The 16,681-nt window shown below is 30.7% G+C and overlaps 1 protein-coding gene across 1 annotated transcript in view; it reads right to left on the reverse strand.

Moving 5' to 3' along the window:
* LOC127702254 (diphosphomevalonate decarboxylase-like) overlaps positions 1 to 16,681 on the reverse strand; it is a 30,434-nt gene that overhangs the window by 9,985 nt on the left and 3,768 nt on the right. The window contains exons 3-6 of the mRNA XM_052206375.1: positions 16,427 to 16,494; positions 14,862 to 14,908; positions 1,291 to 1,428; positions 155 to 209 (exon numbers count right to left, since the gene is read on the reverse strand). Coding sequence (XP_052062335.1) covers positions 155 to 209; positions 1,291 to 1,428; positions 14,862 to 14,908; positions 16,427 to 16,494 — 308 coding nt within the window. The remainder of the gene's footprint in view (positions 1 to 154; positions 210 to 1,290; positions 1,429 to 14,861; positions 14,909 to 16,426; positions 16,495 to 16,681) is intronic.

A 16,681-nucleotide genomic window follows, 5' to 3' on the forward strand; every position in this document is an offset into this window, starting at 1 on the left:
ATAAATAATGCTCCTTCTTCTATCATAGGTACTGCAAAAACTGTAAAAAAGTTTTTTTCCCTAATTAATGGACATATTAGGTATAAGCAAGCCTTAAGTAATTTGGTACAAAAGTACATATCATATATATTATGTACTCATTAGAATGAATTACCTTGCAATGTCTGATAGTTCTCCTTTTACATTGAGTAGTTTGGCTAATGTATAAACTGAAATGAAAACAAACACACAACATAGATTAAGCTGTTTATTATTAATAATTTATTTCTAAGTGTATCTGTACTAAATTGCTCTTGTACTTTGCCCCATGCCTACTCCTAAACAAATGACTTATCATTCTCAGGTTTACAGTCAACTACAAATGTTTCAGGTTTCAGACAATGAACAATCAGTGTTTAACCTCCTATCTACATTCAAAGCACAAACAATGTACGAATTTAAATTGATTTTAAATACTGCTCCTTTCAGATAATAAATTATATAGTTGCCTATCATTGTTCTCCTCAAAATACTGGGTAAAACAAAGCTAATATTCTATAAAAGCACCTTGTGAAATCCCAAAACCTATTAAGTTTAGACATTAACTTATCAGGAATCCTCACTAGGCCTAGTGTGGTCAGCCCTGGCTTTTCAAATATAATTTATTTTTGTAACCCTAAATATAGCCCTTGGTCTCTGCAGATTGGTTGCATTAAATATCTACAGTTAAATGTGATTTAAAACAACAGACAAAAATATCTCACATCAACTAAATGTAAAAATCCTTTAACTTACTTTCTGTAACTTTGTAAAATTGATGCATCCACAGTCACAATGCAATATATTGAAATTTTATTTTAAACTTTTATCCCGAACTCTGTGGTTAATAAGGTATAGTGATGCATATATACTAACCTAAGCACCCATAACCTGCAGCAGAACTCTGTGGTTAATAAGGTATATTGATGAATATATACTAACCTAAGCACCCATAACCTGCAGCAGAACTCTGTGGTTCATAAGGTATAGTGATGAATATATACTAACCTAAGCACCCATAACCTGCAGCAGAACTCTGAGGTTAATAAGGTATAGTGATGAATATATACTAACCTAAGCACCCATAACCTGCAGCAGAACTCTGAGGTTAATAAGGTATAGTGATGAATATATACTAACCTAAGCACCCATAACCTGCAGCAGAACTCTGAGGTTAATAAGGTATAGTGATGAATATATACTAACCTAAGCACCCATAACCTGCAGCAGAACTCTGAGGTTAATAAGGTATAGTGATGAATATATACTAACCTAGGCACCCATAACCTGCAGCAGAAGAAGCCAAGCCAGCAGCCGTAGGGAAATTATTCTCTGACACAATGTGCAGTTTCCACTTCAATCTTGTATTTGTCTCTCCATCACTTTTTCTTTTTCTAGCTCTTCTTTTAACTGTAAGCACATAAATCATCCTGTAGTTGATCGTTTGTAAAGTAAAAAAAACCTTACCTGTCATTTTTATTGAAACAAGTATTCTGTGAGTATTGCATGGCAATACCTAGTCCCCTACCGGTTAAAAATTCAGTGTATTGGAACAAAATTCTAACTTGATCTATAACTTGTCATGGTGTAAACTATAAAACAAATATCAAGTCAATGTCTTAAAGCAGACCAAAAAAGTGTTGAAAACTGATTATTTAACTGAATTTTCTAAGTCCAAGGACCATAACTCTGCACAATATTATCAGACCAAAACAAAATTTTATCTTGATCTGTAACTTGTCATGATAAAACTATACACTAATTTTCAAATCAATATCTTCATGCATGACGAAAAAAAGTACGGAAAACTGATTATTTGAGTGAATTTTCTAAGTCCAAGGACCATAACTCTGCACAACATCTTCAGACTGGAACAAAATTCAAACTTGAACTGTAACTTGGCATGATAAAACTATATACCAATTATCAAATCAATGTCTTCAAGAATGACAAAAAAAAGTGTTGAAAACTGATTATTTTAGTGAATTTTCTAAGTCAAAGGACCATAACTCTGCACAAAATCATCAGACCGAAACAAAATTCGAACTTGATCTGTAACTTGTCATGATAAAACAATACACCAAATATAAAATCAATATCTTAAAGCATGACGAAAAAAAGAGCGGAAAACTGATTATTTGAGTGAATTTTCTATGTCCAAGGACCATAACTCTGCACAACATCATCAGACCGGAACAAAATGCAATCTTGAACTGTAACTTGTCATGATAAAACTATATACCAATTATCAAATCAATATCTTCAAGAATGACCAAAAAAAAGTGTTGAAAACTGATTATTTTAGTGAATTTTCTAGGTCAAAGGACCATAACTCTGCACAAAATCATCAGACCAGAACAAAATTCGAACTTGATCTGTAACTTGTCATGATAAAACAATACACCAATTTTCAAATCAATATCTTCAAGCATGACGAAAAAAAAGTAAGGAAAACTGATTATTTGAGTGAATTTTCTAAGTCCAAGGACCATAACTCTGCACAACATCATCAGACTGGAACAAAATTCAAACTTGAACTGTAACTTGGCATGATAAAACTATATACCAATTATCAAATTAATGTCTTCAAGAATGACAAAAAAAAGTGTTGAAAACTGATTATTTTAGTGAATTTTCTAAGTCAAAGGACCATAACTCTGCACAAAATCATCAGACCAAAACAAAATTCGAACTTGATCTGTAACTTGTCATGATAAAACAATACACCAAATATAAAATCAATATCTTAAAGCATGACTAAAAAAAGTGTTGAAAACTAATTATTTTAGTGAATTTTCTAAGTCAAAGGACCATAACTCTGCACAATATTATCAGACTAGAACAAAATTTTAACTTGATCTGTAACTTGTCATGATAAAACTATATACCAATTTTCAAAACAATATCTTCAAGCATGACAAAAAAAAGTACGGAAACTGATTATTTGAGTGAATTTTCTAAGTCCAAGGACCATAACTCTGCACAACATCATCAGACTGGAACAAAATTCAAACTTGAACTGTAATTGGGCATGATAAAACTATATACCAATTATCAAATCAATGTCTTCAAGAATGACAAAAAAAAGTGTTGAAAACTGATTATTTTAGTGAATTTTCTAAGTCAAAGGACCATAACTCTGCACAAAATCATCAGACCGAAACAAAATTCGAACTTGATCTGTAACTTGTCATGATAAAACAATACACCAAATATAAAATCAATATCTTAAAGCATGACGAAAAAAAGAGCGGAAAACTGATTATTTGAGTGAATTTTCTATGTCCAAGGACCATAACTCTGCACAACATCATCAGACCGGAACAAAATGCAATCTTGAACTGTAACTTGTCATGATAAAACTATATACCAATTATCAAATCAATATCTTCAAGAATGACCAAAAAAAAGTGTTGAAAACTGATTATTTTAGTGAATTTTCTAGGTCAAAGGACCATAACTCTGCACAAAATCATCAGACCAGAACAAAATTCGAACTTGATCTGTAACTTGTCATGATAAAACAATACACCAATTTTCAAATCAATATCTTCAAGCATGACGAAAAAAAAGTAAGGAAAACTGATTATTTGAGTGAATTTTCTAAGTCCAAGGACCATAACTCTGCACAACATCATCAGACTGGAACAAAATTCAAACTTGAACTGTAACTTGTCATGATAAAACTATATACCAATTATCAAATTAATGTCTTCAAGAATGACAAAAAAAAGTGTTGAAAACTGATTATTTTAGTGAATTTTCTAAGTCAAAGGACCATAACTCTGCACAAAATCATCAGACCAAAACAAAATTCGAACTTGATCTGTAACTTGTCATGATAAAACAATACACCAAATATAAAATCAATATCTTAAAGCATGACGAAAAAAAGTGTTGAAAACTAATTATTTTAGTGAATTTTCTAAGTCAAAGGACCATAACTCTGCACAATATTATCAGACTAGAACAAAATTTTAACTTGATCTGTAACTTGTCATGATAAAACTATATACCAATTTTCAAAACAATATCTTCAAGCATGACAAAAAAAAGTACGGAAACTGATTATTTGAGTGAATTTTCTAAGTCCAAGGACCATAACTCTGCACAACATCATCAGACTGGAACAAAATTCAAACTTGAACTGTAACTTGGCATGATGAAACTATATACCAATTATCAAATCAATATCTTCAAGAATGACAAAAAAAAGTGTTGAAAACTAATTATTTTAGTGAATTTTCTAAGTCAACGGACCATAACTCTGCACAACATCATCAGACCGGAACAAAATGCAATCTTGAACTGTAACTTGTCATGATAAAACTATATACCAATTATCAAATCAATATCTTCAAGAATGACCAAAAAAAAGTGTTGAAAACTGATTATTTTAGTGAATTTTCTAGGTCAAAGGACCATAACTCTGCACAAAATCATCAGACCAGAACAAAATTCGAACTTGATCTGTAACTTGTCATGATAAAACAATACACCAATTTTCAAATCAATATCTTCAAGCATGACGAAAAAAAAGTAAGGAAAACTGATTATTTGAGTGAATTTTCTAAGTCCAAGGACCATAACTCTGCACAACATCATCAGACTGGAACAAAATTCAAACTTGAACTGTAACTTGGCATGATAAAACTATATACCAATTATCAAATTAATGTCTTCAAGAATGACAAAAAAAAGTGTTGAAAACTGATTATTTTAGTGAATTTTCTAAGTCAAAGGACCATAACTCTGCACAAAATCATCAGACCAAAACAAAATTCGAACTTGATCTGTAACTTGTCATGATAAAACAATACACCAAATATAAAATCAATATCTTAAAGCATGACGAAAAAAAGTGTTGAAAACTAATTATTTTAGTGAATTTTCTAAGTCAAAGGACCATAACTCTGCACAATATTATCAGACTGGAACAAAATTTTAACTTGATCTGTAACTTGTCATGATAAAACTATATACCAATTTTCAAAACAATATCTTCAAACATGACAAAAAAAAGTATGGAACTGATTATTTGAGTGAATTTTCTAAGTCCAAGGACCATAACTCTGCACAACATCATCAGACTGGAACAAAATTCAAACTTGAACTGTAACTTGGCATGATAAAACTATATACCAATTATCAAATCAATGTCTTCAAGAATGACAAAAAAAAGTGTTGAAAACTGATTATTTTAGTGAATTTTCTAAGTCAAAGGACCATAACTCTGCACAAAATCATCAGACCGAAACAAAATTCGAACTTGATCTGTAACTTGTCATGATAAAACAATACACCAAATATAAAATCAATATCTTAAAGCATGACGAAAAAAAGAGCGGAAAACTGATTATTTGAGTGAATTTTCTATGTCCAAGGACCATAACTCTGCACAACATCATCAGACCGGAACAAAATGCAATCTTGAACTGTAACTTGTCATGATAAAACTATATACCAATTATCAAATCAATATCTTCAAGAATGACCAAAAAAAAGTGTTGAAAACTGATTATTTTAGTGAATTTTCTAGGTCAAAGGACCATAACTCTGCACAAAATCATCAGACCAGAACAAAATTCGAACTTGATCTGTAACTTGTCATGATAAAACAATACACCAATTTTCAAATCAATATCTTCAAGCATGACGAAAATAAAGTAAGGAAAACTGATTATTTGAGTGAATTTTCTAAGTCCAAGGACCATAACTCTGCACAACATCATCAGACTGGAACAAAATTCAAACTTGAACTGTAACTTGGCATGATAAAACTATATACCAATTATCAAATTAATGTCTTCAAGAATGACAAAAAAAAGTGTTGAAAACTGATTATTTTAGTGAATTTTCTAAGTCAAAGGACCATAACTCTGCACAAAATCATCAGACCAAAACAAAATTCGAACTTGATCTGTAACTTGTCATGATAAAACAATACACCAAATATAAAATCAATATCTTAAAGCATGACTAAAAAAAGTGTTGAAAACTAATTATTTTAGTGAATTTTCTAAGTCAAAGGACCATAACTCTGCACAATATTATCAGACTAGAACAAAATTTTAACTTGATCTGTAACTTGTCATGATAAAACTATATACCAATTTTCAAAACAATATCTTCAAGCATGACAAAAAAAAGTACGGAAACTGATTATTTGAGTGAATTTTCTAAGTCCAAGGACCATAACTCTGCACAACATCATCAGACTGGAACAAAATTCAAACTTGAACTGTAACTGGGCATGATAAAACTATATACCAATTATCAAATCAATGTCTTCAAGAATGACAAAAAAAAGTGTTGAAAACTGATTATTTTAGTGAATTTTCTAAGTCAAAGGACCATAACTCTGCACAAAATCATCAGACCGAAACAAAATTCGAACTTGATCTGTAACTTGTCATGATAAAACAATACACCAAATATAAAATCAATATCTTAAAGCATGACGAAAAAAAGAGCGGAAAACTGATTATTTGAGTGAATTTTCTATGTCCAAGGACCATAACTCTGCACAACATCATCAGACCGGAACAAAATGCAATCTTGAACTGTAACTTGTCATGATAAAACTATATACCAATTATCAAATCAATATCTTCAAGAATGACCAAAAAAAAGTGTTGAAAACTGATTATTTTAGTGAATTTTCTAGGTCAAAGGACCATAACTCTGCACAAAATCATCAGACCAGAACAAAATTCGAACTTGATCTGTAACTTGTCATGATAAAACAATACACCAATTTTCAAAACAATATCTTCAAGCATGACAAAAAAAAGTACGGAAACTGATTATTTGAGTGAATTTTCTAAGTCCAAGGACCATAACTCTGCACAACATCATCAGACTGGAACAAAATTCAAACTTGAACTGTAACTTGGCATGATAAAACTATATACCAATTATCAAATCAATGTCTTCAAGAATGACAAAAAAAAGTGTTGAAAACTGATTATTTTAGTGAATTTTCTAAGTCAAAGGACCATAACTCTGCACAAAATCATCAGACCGAAACAAAATTCGAACTTGATCTGTAACTTGTCATGATAAAACAATACACCAAATATAAAATCAATATCTTAAAGCATGACGAAAAAAAGAGCGGAAAACTGATTATTTGAGTGAATTTTCTATGTCCAAGGACCATAACTCTGCACAACATCATCAGACCGGAACAAAATGCAATCTTGAACTGTAACTTGTCATGATAAAACTATATACCAATTATCAAATCAATATCTTCAAGAATGACCAAAAAAAAGTGTTGAAAACTGATTATTTTAGTGAATTTTCTAGGTCAAAGGACCATAACTCTGCACAAAATCATCAGACCAGAACAAAATTCGAACTTGATCTGTAACTTGTCATGATAAAACAATACACCAATTTTCAAATCAATATCTTCAAGCATGACGAAAATAAAGTAAGGAAAACTGATTATTTGAGTGAATTTTCTAAGTCCAAGGACCATAACTCTGCACAACATCATCAGACTGGAACAAAATTCAAACTTGAACTGTAACTTGGCATGATAAAACTATATACCAATTATCAAATTAATGTCTTCAAGAATGACAAAAAAAAGTGTTGAAAACTGATTATTTTAGTGAATTTTCTAAGTCAAAGGACCATAACTCTGCACAAAATCATCAGACCAAAACAAAATTCGAACTTGATCTGTAACTTGTCATGATAAAACAATACACCAAATATAAAATCAATATCTTAAAGCATGACTAAAAAAAGTGTTGAAAACTAATTATTTTAGTGAATTTTCTAAGTCAAAGGACCATAACTCTGCACAATATTATCAGACTAGAACAAAATTTTAACTTGATCTGTAACTTGTCATGATAAAACTATATACCAATTTTCAAAACAATATCTTCAAGCATGACAAAAAAAAGTACGGAAACTGATTATTTGAGTGAATTTTCTAAGTCCAAGGACCATAACTCTGCACAACATCATCAGACTGGAACAAAATTCAAACTTGAACTGTAACTGGGCATGATAAAACTATATACCAATTATCAAATCAATGTCTTCAAGAATGACAAAAAAAAGTGTTGAAAACTGATTATTTTAGTGAATTTTCTAAGTCAAAGGACCATAACTCTGCACAAAATCATCAGACCGAAACAAAATTCGAACTTGATCTGTAACTTGTCATGATAAAACAATACACCAAATATAAAATCAATATCTTAAAGCATGACGAAAAAAAGAGCGGAAAACTGATTATTTGAGTGAATTTTCTATGTCCAAGGACCATAACTCTGCACAACATCATCAGACCGGAACAAAATGCAATCTTGAACTGTAACTTGTCATGATAAAACTATATACCAATTATCAAATCAATATCTTCAAGAATGACCAAAAAAAAGTGTTGAAAACTGATTATTTTAGTGAATTTTCTAGGTCAAAGGACCATAACTCTGCACAAAATCATCAGACCAGAACAAAATTCGAACTTGATCTGTAACTTGTCATGATAAAACAATACACCAATTTTCAAATCAATATCTTCAAGCATGACGAAAAAAAAGTAAGGAAAACTGATTATTTGAGTGAATTTTCTAAGTCCAAGGACCATAACTCTGCACAACATCATCAGACTGGAACAAAATTCAAACTTGAACTGTAACTTGGCATGATAAAACTATATACCAATTATCAAATTAATGTCTTCAAGAATGACAAAAAAAAGTGTTGAAAACTGATTATTTTAGTGAATTTTCTAAGTCAAAGGACCATAACTCTGCACAAAATCATCAGACCAAAACAAAATTCGAACTTGATCTGTAACTTGTCATGATAAAACAATACACCAAATATAAAATCAATATCTTAAAGCATGACGAAAAAAAGTGTTGAAAACTAATTATTTTAGTGAATTTTCTAAGTCAAAGGACCATAACTCTGCACAATATTATCAGACTAGAACAAAATTTTAACTTGATCTGTAACTTGTCATGATAAAACTATATACCAATTTTCAAAACAATATCTTCAAGCATGACAAAAAAAAGTACGGAAACTGATTATTTGAGTGAATTTTCTAAGTCCAAGGACCATAACTCTGCACAACATCATCAGACTGGAACAAAATTCAAACTTGAACTGTAACTTGGCATGATGAAACTATATACCAATTATCAAATCAATATCTTCAAGAATGACAAAAAAAAGTGTTGAAAACTAATTATTTTAGTGAATTTTCTAAGTCAAAGGACCATAACTCTGCACAACATCATCAGACCGGAACAAAATGCAATCTTGAACTGTAACTTGTCATGATAAAACTATATACCAATTATCAAATCAATATCTTCAAGAATGACCAAAAAAAAGTGTTGAAAACTGATTATTTTAGTGAATTTTCTAAGTCAAAGGACCATAACTCTGCACAAAATCATCAGACCAGAACAAAATTCGAATTTGATCTGTAACTTGTCATGATAAAACAATACACCAATTTTCAAATCAATATCTTCAAGCATGACGAAAAAAAAGTAAGGAAAACTGATTATTTGAGTGAATTTTCTAAGTCCAAGGACCATAACTCTGCACAACATCATCAGACTGGAACAAAATTCAAACTTGAACTGTAACTTGGCATGATAAAACTATATACCAATTATCAAATTAATGTCTTCAAGAATGACAAAAAAAAGTGTTGAAAACTGATTATTTTAGTGAATTTTTTAAGTCAAAGGACCATAACTCTGCACAAAATCATCAGACCAAAACAAAATTCGAACTTGATCTGTAACTTGTCATGATAAAACAATACACCAAATATAAAATCAATATCTTAAAGCATGACGAAAAAAAGTGTTGAAAACTAATTATTTTAGTGAATTTTCTAAGTCAAAGGACCATAACTCTGCACAATATTATCAGACTGGAACAAAATTTTAACTTGATCTGTAACTTGTCATGATAAAACTATATACCAATTTTCAAAACAATATCTTCAAGCATGACAAAAAAAAGTACGGAAACTGATTATTTGAGTGAATTTTCTAAGTCCAAGGACCATAACTCTGCACAACATCATCAGACTGGAACAAAATTCAAACTTGAACTGTAACTTGGCATGATGAAACTATATACCAATTATCAAATCAATATCTTCAAGAATGACAAAAAAAAGTGTTGAAAACTAATTATTGTAGTGAATTTTCTAAGTCAAAGGACCATAACTCTGCACAACATCATCAGACCGGAACAAAATGCAATATTGAACTGTAACTTGTCATGATAAAACTATATACCAATTATCAAATCAATATCTTCAAGAATGACCAAAAAAAAGTGTTGAAAACTGATTATTTTAGTGAATTTTCTAGGTCAAAGGACCATAACTCTGCACAAAATCATCAGACCAGAACAAAATTCGAACTTGATCTGTAACTTGTCATGATAAAACAATACACCAATTTTCAAATCAATATCTTCAAGCATGACGAAAAAAAAGTAAGGAAAACTGATTATTTGAGTGAATTTTCTAAGTCCAAGGACCATAACTCTGCACAACATCATCAGACTGGAACAAAATTCAAACTTGAACTGTAACTTGGCATGATAAAACTATATACCAATTATCAAATTAATGTCTTCAAGAATGACAAAAAAAAGTGTTGAAAACTGATTATTTTAGTGAATTTTCTAAGTCAAAGGACCATAACTCTGCACAAAATCATCAGACCAAAACAAAATTCGAACTTGATCTGTAACTTGTCATGATAAAACAATACACCAAATATAAAATCAATATCTTAAAGCATGACGAAAAAAAGTGTTGAAAACTAATTATTTTAGTGAATTTTCTAAGTCAAAGGACCATAACTCTGCACAATATTATCAGACTGGAACAAAATTTTAACTTGATCTGTAACTTGTCATGATAAAACTATATACCAATTTTCAAAACAATATCTTCAAGCATGACAAAAAAAAGTACGGAACTGATTATTTGAGTGAATTTTCTAAGTCCAAGGACCATAACTCTGCACAACATCATCAGACTGGAACAAAATTCAAACTTGAACTGTAACTTGGCATGATGAAACTATATACCAATTATCAAATCAATATCTTCAAGAATGACAAAAAAAAGTGTTGAAAACTAATTATTTTAGTGAATTTTCTAAGTCAAAGGACCATAACTCTGCACAAAATCATCAGACCGAAACAAAATTCGGACTTGATCTGTAACTTGTCATGATGAAACAATAAACCAAATATCAAATCAATATCTTCAAGCATGACGAAAAAAAGTGTGGAAAACTGATTATTTGAGTGAATTTTCTATGTCCAAGGACCATAACTCTGCACAACATCATCAGACCGGAACAAAATGCAATCTTGAACTGTAACTTGTCATGATAAAACTATATACCAATTATCAAATCAATATCTTCAAGAATGACCAAAAAAAAGTGTTGAAAACTGATTATTTTAGTGAATTTTCTAGGTCAAAGGACCATAACTCTGCACAAAATCATCAGACCAGAACAAAATTCGAACTTGATCTGTAACTTGTCATGATAAAACAATACACCAATTTTCAAATCAATATCTTCAAGCATGACGAAAATAAAGTAAGGAAAACTGATTATTTGAGTGAATTTTCTAAGTCCAAGGACCATAACTCTGCACAACATCATCAGACTGGAACAAAATTCAAACTTGAACTGTAACTTGGCATGATAAAACTATATACCAATTATCAAATTAATGTCTTCAAGAATGACAAAAAAAAGTGTTGAAAACTGATTATTTTAGTGAATTTTCTAAGTCAAAGGACCATAACTCTGCACAATATTATCAGACTGGAACAAAATTTTAACTTGATCTGTAACTTGTCATGATAAAACTATATACCAATTTTCAAAACAATATCTTCAAGCATGACGAAAAAAAGTGTTGAAAACTAATTATTTTAGTGAATTTTCTAAGTCAAAGGACCATAACTCTGCACAATATTATCAGACTGGAACAAAATTTTAACTTGATCTGTAACTTGTCATGATAAAACTATATACCAATTTTCAAAACAATATCTTCAAGCATGACAAAAAAAAGTACGGAAACTGATTATTTGAGTGAATTTTCTAAGTCCAAGGACCATAACTCTGCACAACATCATCAGACTGGAACAAAATTCAAACTTGAACTGTAACTTGGCATGATGAAACTATATACCAATTATCAAATCAATATCTTCAAGAATGACAAAAAAAAGTGTTGAAAACTAATTATTGTAGTGAATTTTCTAAGTCAAAGGACCATAACTCTGCACAACATCATCAGACCGGAACAAAATGCAATATTGAACTGTAACTTGTCATGATAAAACTATATACCAATTATCAAATCAATATCTTCAAGAATGACCAAAAAAAAGTGTTGAAAACTGATTATTTTAGTGAATTTTCTAAGTCAAAGGACCATAACTCTGCACAAAATCATCAGACCAGAACAAAATTCGAACTTGATCTGTAACTTGTCATGATAAAACAATACACCAATTTTCAAATCAATATCTTCAAGCATGACGAAAAAAAAGTAAGGAAAACTGATTATTTGAGTGAATTTTCTAAGTCCAAGGACCATAACTCTGCACAACATCATCAGACTGGAACAAAATTCAAACTTGAACTGTAACTTGGCATGATAAAACTATATACCAATTATCAAATTAATGTCTTCAAGAATGACAAAAAAAAGTGTTGAAAACTGATTATTTTAGTGAATTTTCTAAGTCAAAGGACCATAACTCTGCACAAAATCATCAGACCAAAACAAAATTCGAACTTGATCTGTAACTTGTCATGATAAAACAATACACCAAATATAAAATCAATATCTTAAAGCATGACGAAAAAAAGTGTTGAAAACTAATTATTTTAGTGAATTTTCTAAGTCAAAGGACCATAACTCTGCACAATATTATCAGACTGGAACAAAATTTTAACTTGATCTGTAACTTGTCATGATAAAACTATATACCAATTTTCAAAACAATATCTTCAAGCATGACAAAAAAAAGTACGGAACTGATTATTTGAGTGAATTTTCTAAGTCCAAGGACCATAACTCTGCACAACATCATCAGACTGGAACAAAATTCAAACTTGAACTGTAACTTGGCATGATGAAACTATATACCAATTATCAAATCAATATCTTCAAGAATGACAAAAAAAAGTGTTGAAAACTAATTATTTTAGTGAATTTTCTAAGTCAAAGGACCATAACTCTGCACAAAATCATCAGACCGAAACAAAATTCGGACTTGATCTGTAACTTGTCATGATGAAACAATACACCAAATATCAAATCAATATCTTTAAGCATGACGAAAAAAAGTGTGGAAAACTGATTTGCCGGACTGACGGATGGACGGACTGACAGACAGACAGACGGATGGAGTGCAAACCTAAAGTCCCCTTCGACTTCGTCGGTAGGATACTGAAATACAAATTTTTTAACAACTTATTATATATAAATCAAAATATATCAATCATGACAAAAAAAATGTTACATTTACTTATTCTGATCAGAGTACTGATTTATTAATTATATTGATGAATCCAAAGACAAGGAAAAATATAATAGAAATTGTTTTTTTTTCCTCAATCAAACCAAAAATTATTTGAATTAATACATATATAACATGAATAAAGGTATAAAACCACTAATTCATAGCCCCATTGCTTTCTATGTTAAATTCTGCAATTTCAAGCATCAATGGCTACTTTGTCTCAAGTTCAAATAAAGTGGCAGTCATTTCATGTTAAAACTATACCTTATCCTGATTTTTGCTGAAAAATTCAACATACCTTTAATTGCATATTAGAGCGTACTGGTTCCCGGAAGTTTGATAGTACAAAAAAAGGTACTTCTGATCTGAACAACAGGGCAAATGTGCCCTCCTATTATAATTTTATACACTTTTTTTATTAATCAAAAAAAACTTTCAACAAGGGTTTTACAGTGATCAAGCTTTCATTTGATACCAAAACTACCCAAATATTTCACCTATTGACAAAGACACAGCTATGTGTAGGAACTATTTTGTTTAAAATATGTACTACTTTCTTGTATGTTCTTTCCGACCGGGCCTGATTTAGTGGTTCTATACCTAAAGACTAATATAGAAATAACAGAAGAATGTGTCTGAGGACAAGCGAATGATCCCGCTCAAGCTACAGACAGACAGACAGACAGACAGACAGACAGACAGACAGACAGACAGACAGACAGACAGACAGACAGAAATGGGTAACACTTAGGCAGGGGCATAAAAATAGGGGAGGGAGTTGTCTTTAGGGTACAATAGCACAAATAGGAATGTTATGTGCTATATAGAGCAGACTAACTATGTTTTCTAAAATAATCCTAATCTAACAGTCCATATTTAAAACTTGGATGCAAAAAAAAACAATATATCATAACAGATTTGAATACACTTGTTCATACATTTACAGGAACAGTATAGTATTTGATACATGTACTCATGGAAAAATTTGGCATTTTACACACATACACTGAAGTAGATGCTACCCTAAAATAACTTAAATAAATACACTAAATAAACATCATTAACTCCCAAGACTCTAATGGAAATGACTGTTGTAGTTTGAGATTGCTTTTACACCAGAAGGGTAAAAAATACAGTAGCAAGGGCAGATAATAATGCAAATTCTAAGGAGAAAAAAATTTTGAAAATGCTTGGGTCAGAGCTTAATTTTTAATGGGAAACCCAAAACTTGCATACTTTTTTTCTGCCTAAAATATTTAAAAATGTTTACCTGCACTGATGACTGCTTGTAATCTACTGTTGTTTATGTCCTCTTCTCTAGAAGAAAAAAAAGATATACTTAAAAATGAACACAAGATTGCTAAACTGTACATGCTGTAGGGATATGCCCCCTGCTGCTGTGTATCATGTGTAATCATGGTAATGTGGAATACATTCAAAAGGTGTGAGTATACTGTGATAGGCAGAGGATAGTCAAGGGCCAATAACTCCAGCAAAAAATGTCATATCAAAATGATAGTAAAGTATGGTCAACTACACATGATGGCAAATGATTCAACCAAGTATGAAAGATTTTGGCTTAATGGTCTCATGGGAATTCTGTTTACAAGGTGGCATTATCTTACAATAGTCCAAAAAATTGTCAATTAGGCCGTTAGATTTCTCATTTGAATTGTTTTACATTTTTCATGCCAGGGCCTTTTAGAGCTGACAATACAGTATGGGTTTCTGTCATTGTTGGAGGCTGTACGGTGGCCTATTATTGCTAACTACCACTTCATTTTGACTCTGGTGGATAGTTGTCTCATTGGCAATCATACCAAATGGTCTCATATTTTTTTGTAAAGTCTCGTAACTCCCTCAAGAATTGTCAAATCAAACTGAAAGTATAGCATGTTCAACTTAACTATAATACTATAATACAGTCAATTTAGACACATGATGAAAAAACATTTCTACCAAGCATTTAAGATTTCTGTCAAACAGTCTCAGAGGAGTTACATTCACAGGGTGTCATTTTGTTGCAATAGTCCAAAATATGGTCAAAGTCCCATAAACACCTGTAAAAATTGCCAAAACAAAACAACAGTATAGTATGGACAAGAGAATACAATAGAAAATTATATGAGAATATGATAACATACAATCCTACCAATATGAAATCTTTCTGTCCAGTGGTCACTCAGTATTGTTGTGGTTGGAAGGAACAGGGGGACTAAGACTATTACTAATGATTGCAAGTCTTTTACAGTTTATTGCATTTTTGGTTGGTGTAAACACATTTTCTTAAGTTCAAGTTAAAGATTATAAACAATCTAGCATTAACATATTAATACAATTGAATAATTGATATGATCCAGAAACAACTGGTTAACTTATATTAATTTGTTTCCTAATACAAATAAGACCATTTCATATATGTAATACTCAAGAAGTTGAATGCAATGAAATCAAATAATGTTATGCTAAACGCAAACAAACAAAAATATTGCCAAAAAATTAATATTAATAATGGTGTGACGACAAGATTTTTTTTAATCGAACATATCAGAAATACAATAGTTAACATGGTTAAGTGGGTGTTTCAGAAAAGACACAAGTATTTTTAGATATATAAACATGCTCTGTAGACTGTTTGCAATCATATGACAAATGGTTTGCTATTGAGTATGAATGTTTGAATTGCCAAGAAGATATTTGGGTGATGTCTCTCTGAAGTTTACCTGGACTACGCCTACTTTTAATACTACTTAACTAAGGTCCTGCAATGCTGCTATAAATTTCTGAAGATAAATACTTTAAGCTTCATAAAATGACTCTTATAAGAAGACTTACACACCATTCAGCCAGATCTGATCTTTTGTAAAATTTGGACTTGCAGCTATAGTTGTTTTAGACCTCAACTGAAAATAAAAGTTCAACTATACATGTAGATTAGTCTATTTTAATATGCAATGCCTATCATGAAAATAATTTCTTTCATTAAATATTTCACAATTGTTCATGATTTTTTTTAATTAATTTCCTCCCAAAATCCTTATGCATATTTTCTTAAACAGATGTAAATTACCAGCAGCTTATCATGCTTAT

This window comes from Mytilus californianus, unplaced genomic scaffold (genome assembly GCF_021869535.1).
Source record: "Mytilus californianus isolate M0D057914Y unplaced genomic scaffold, xbMytCali1.0.p SCAF_5, whole genome shotgun sequence".
NCBI lineage: Eukaryota > Metazoa > Mollusca > Bivalvia > Mytilida > Mytilidae > Mytilus > Mytilus californianus.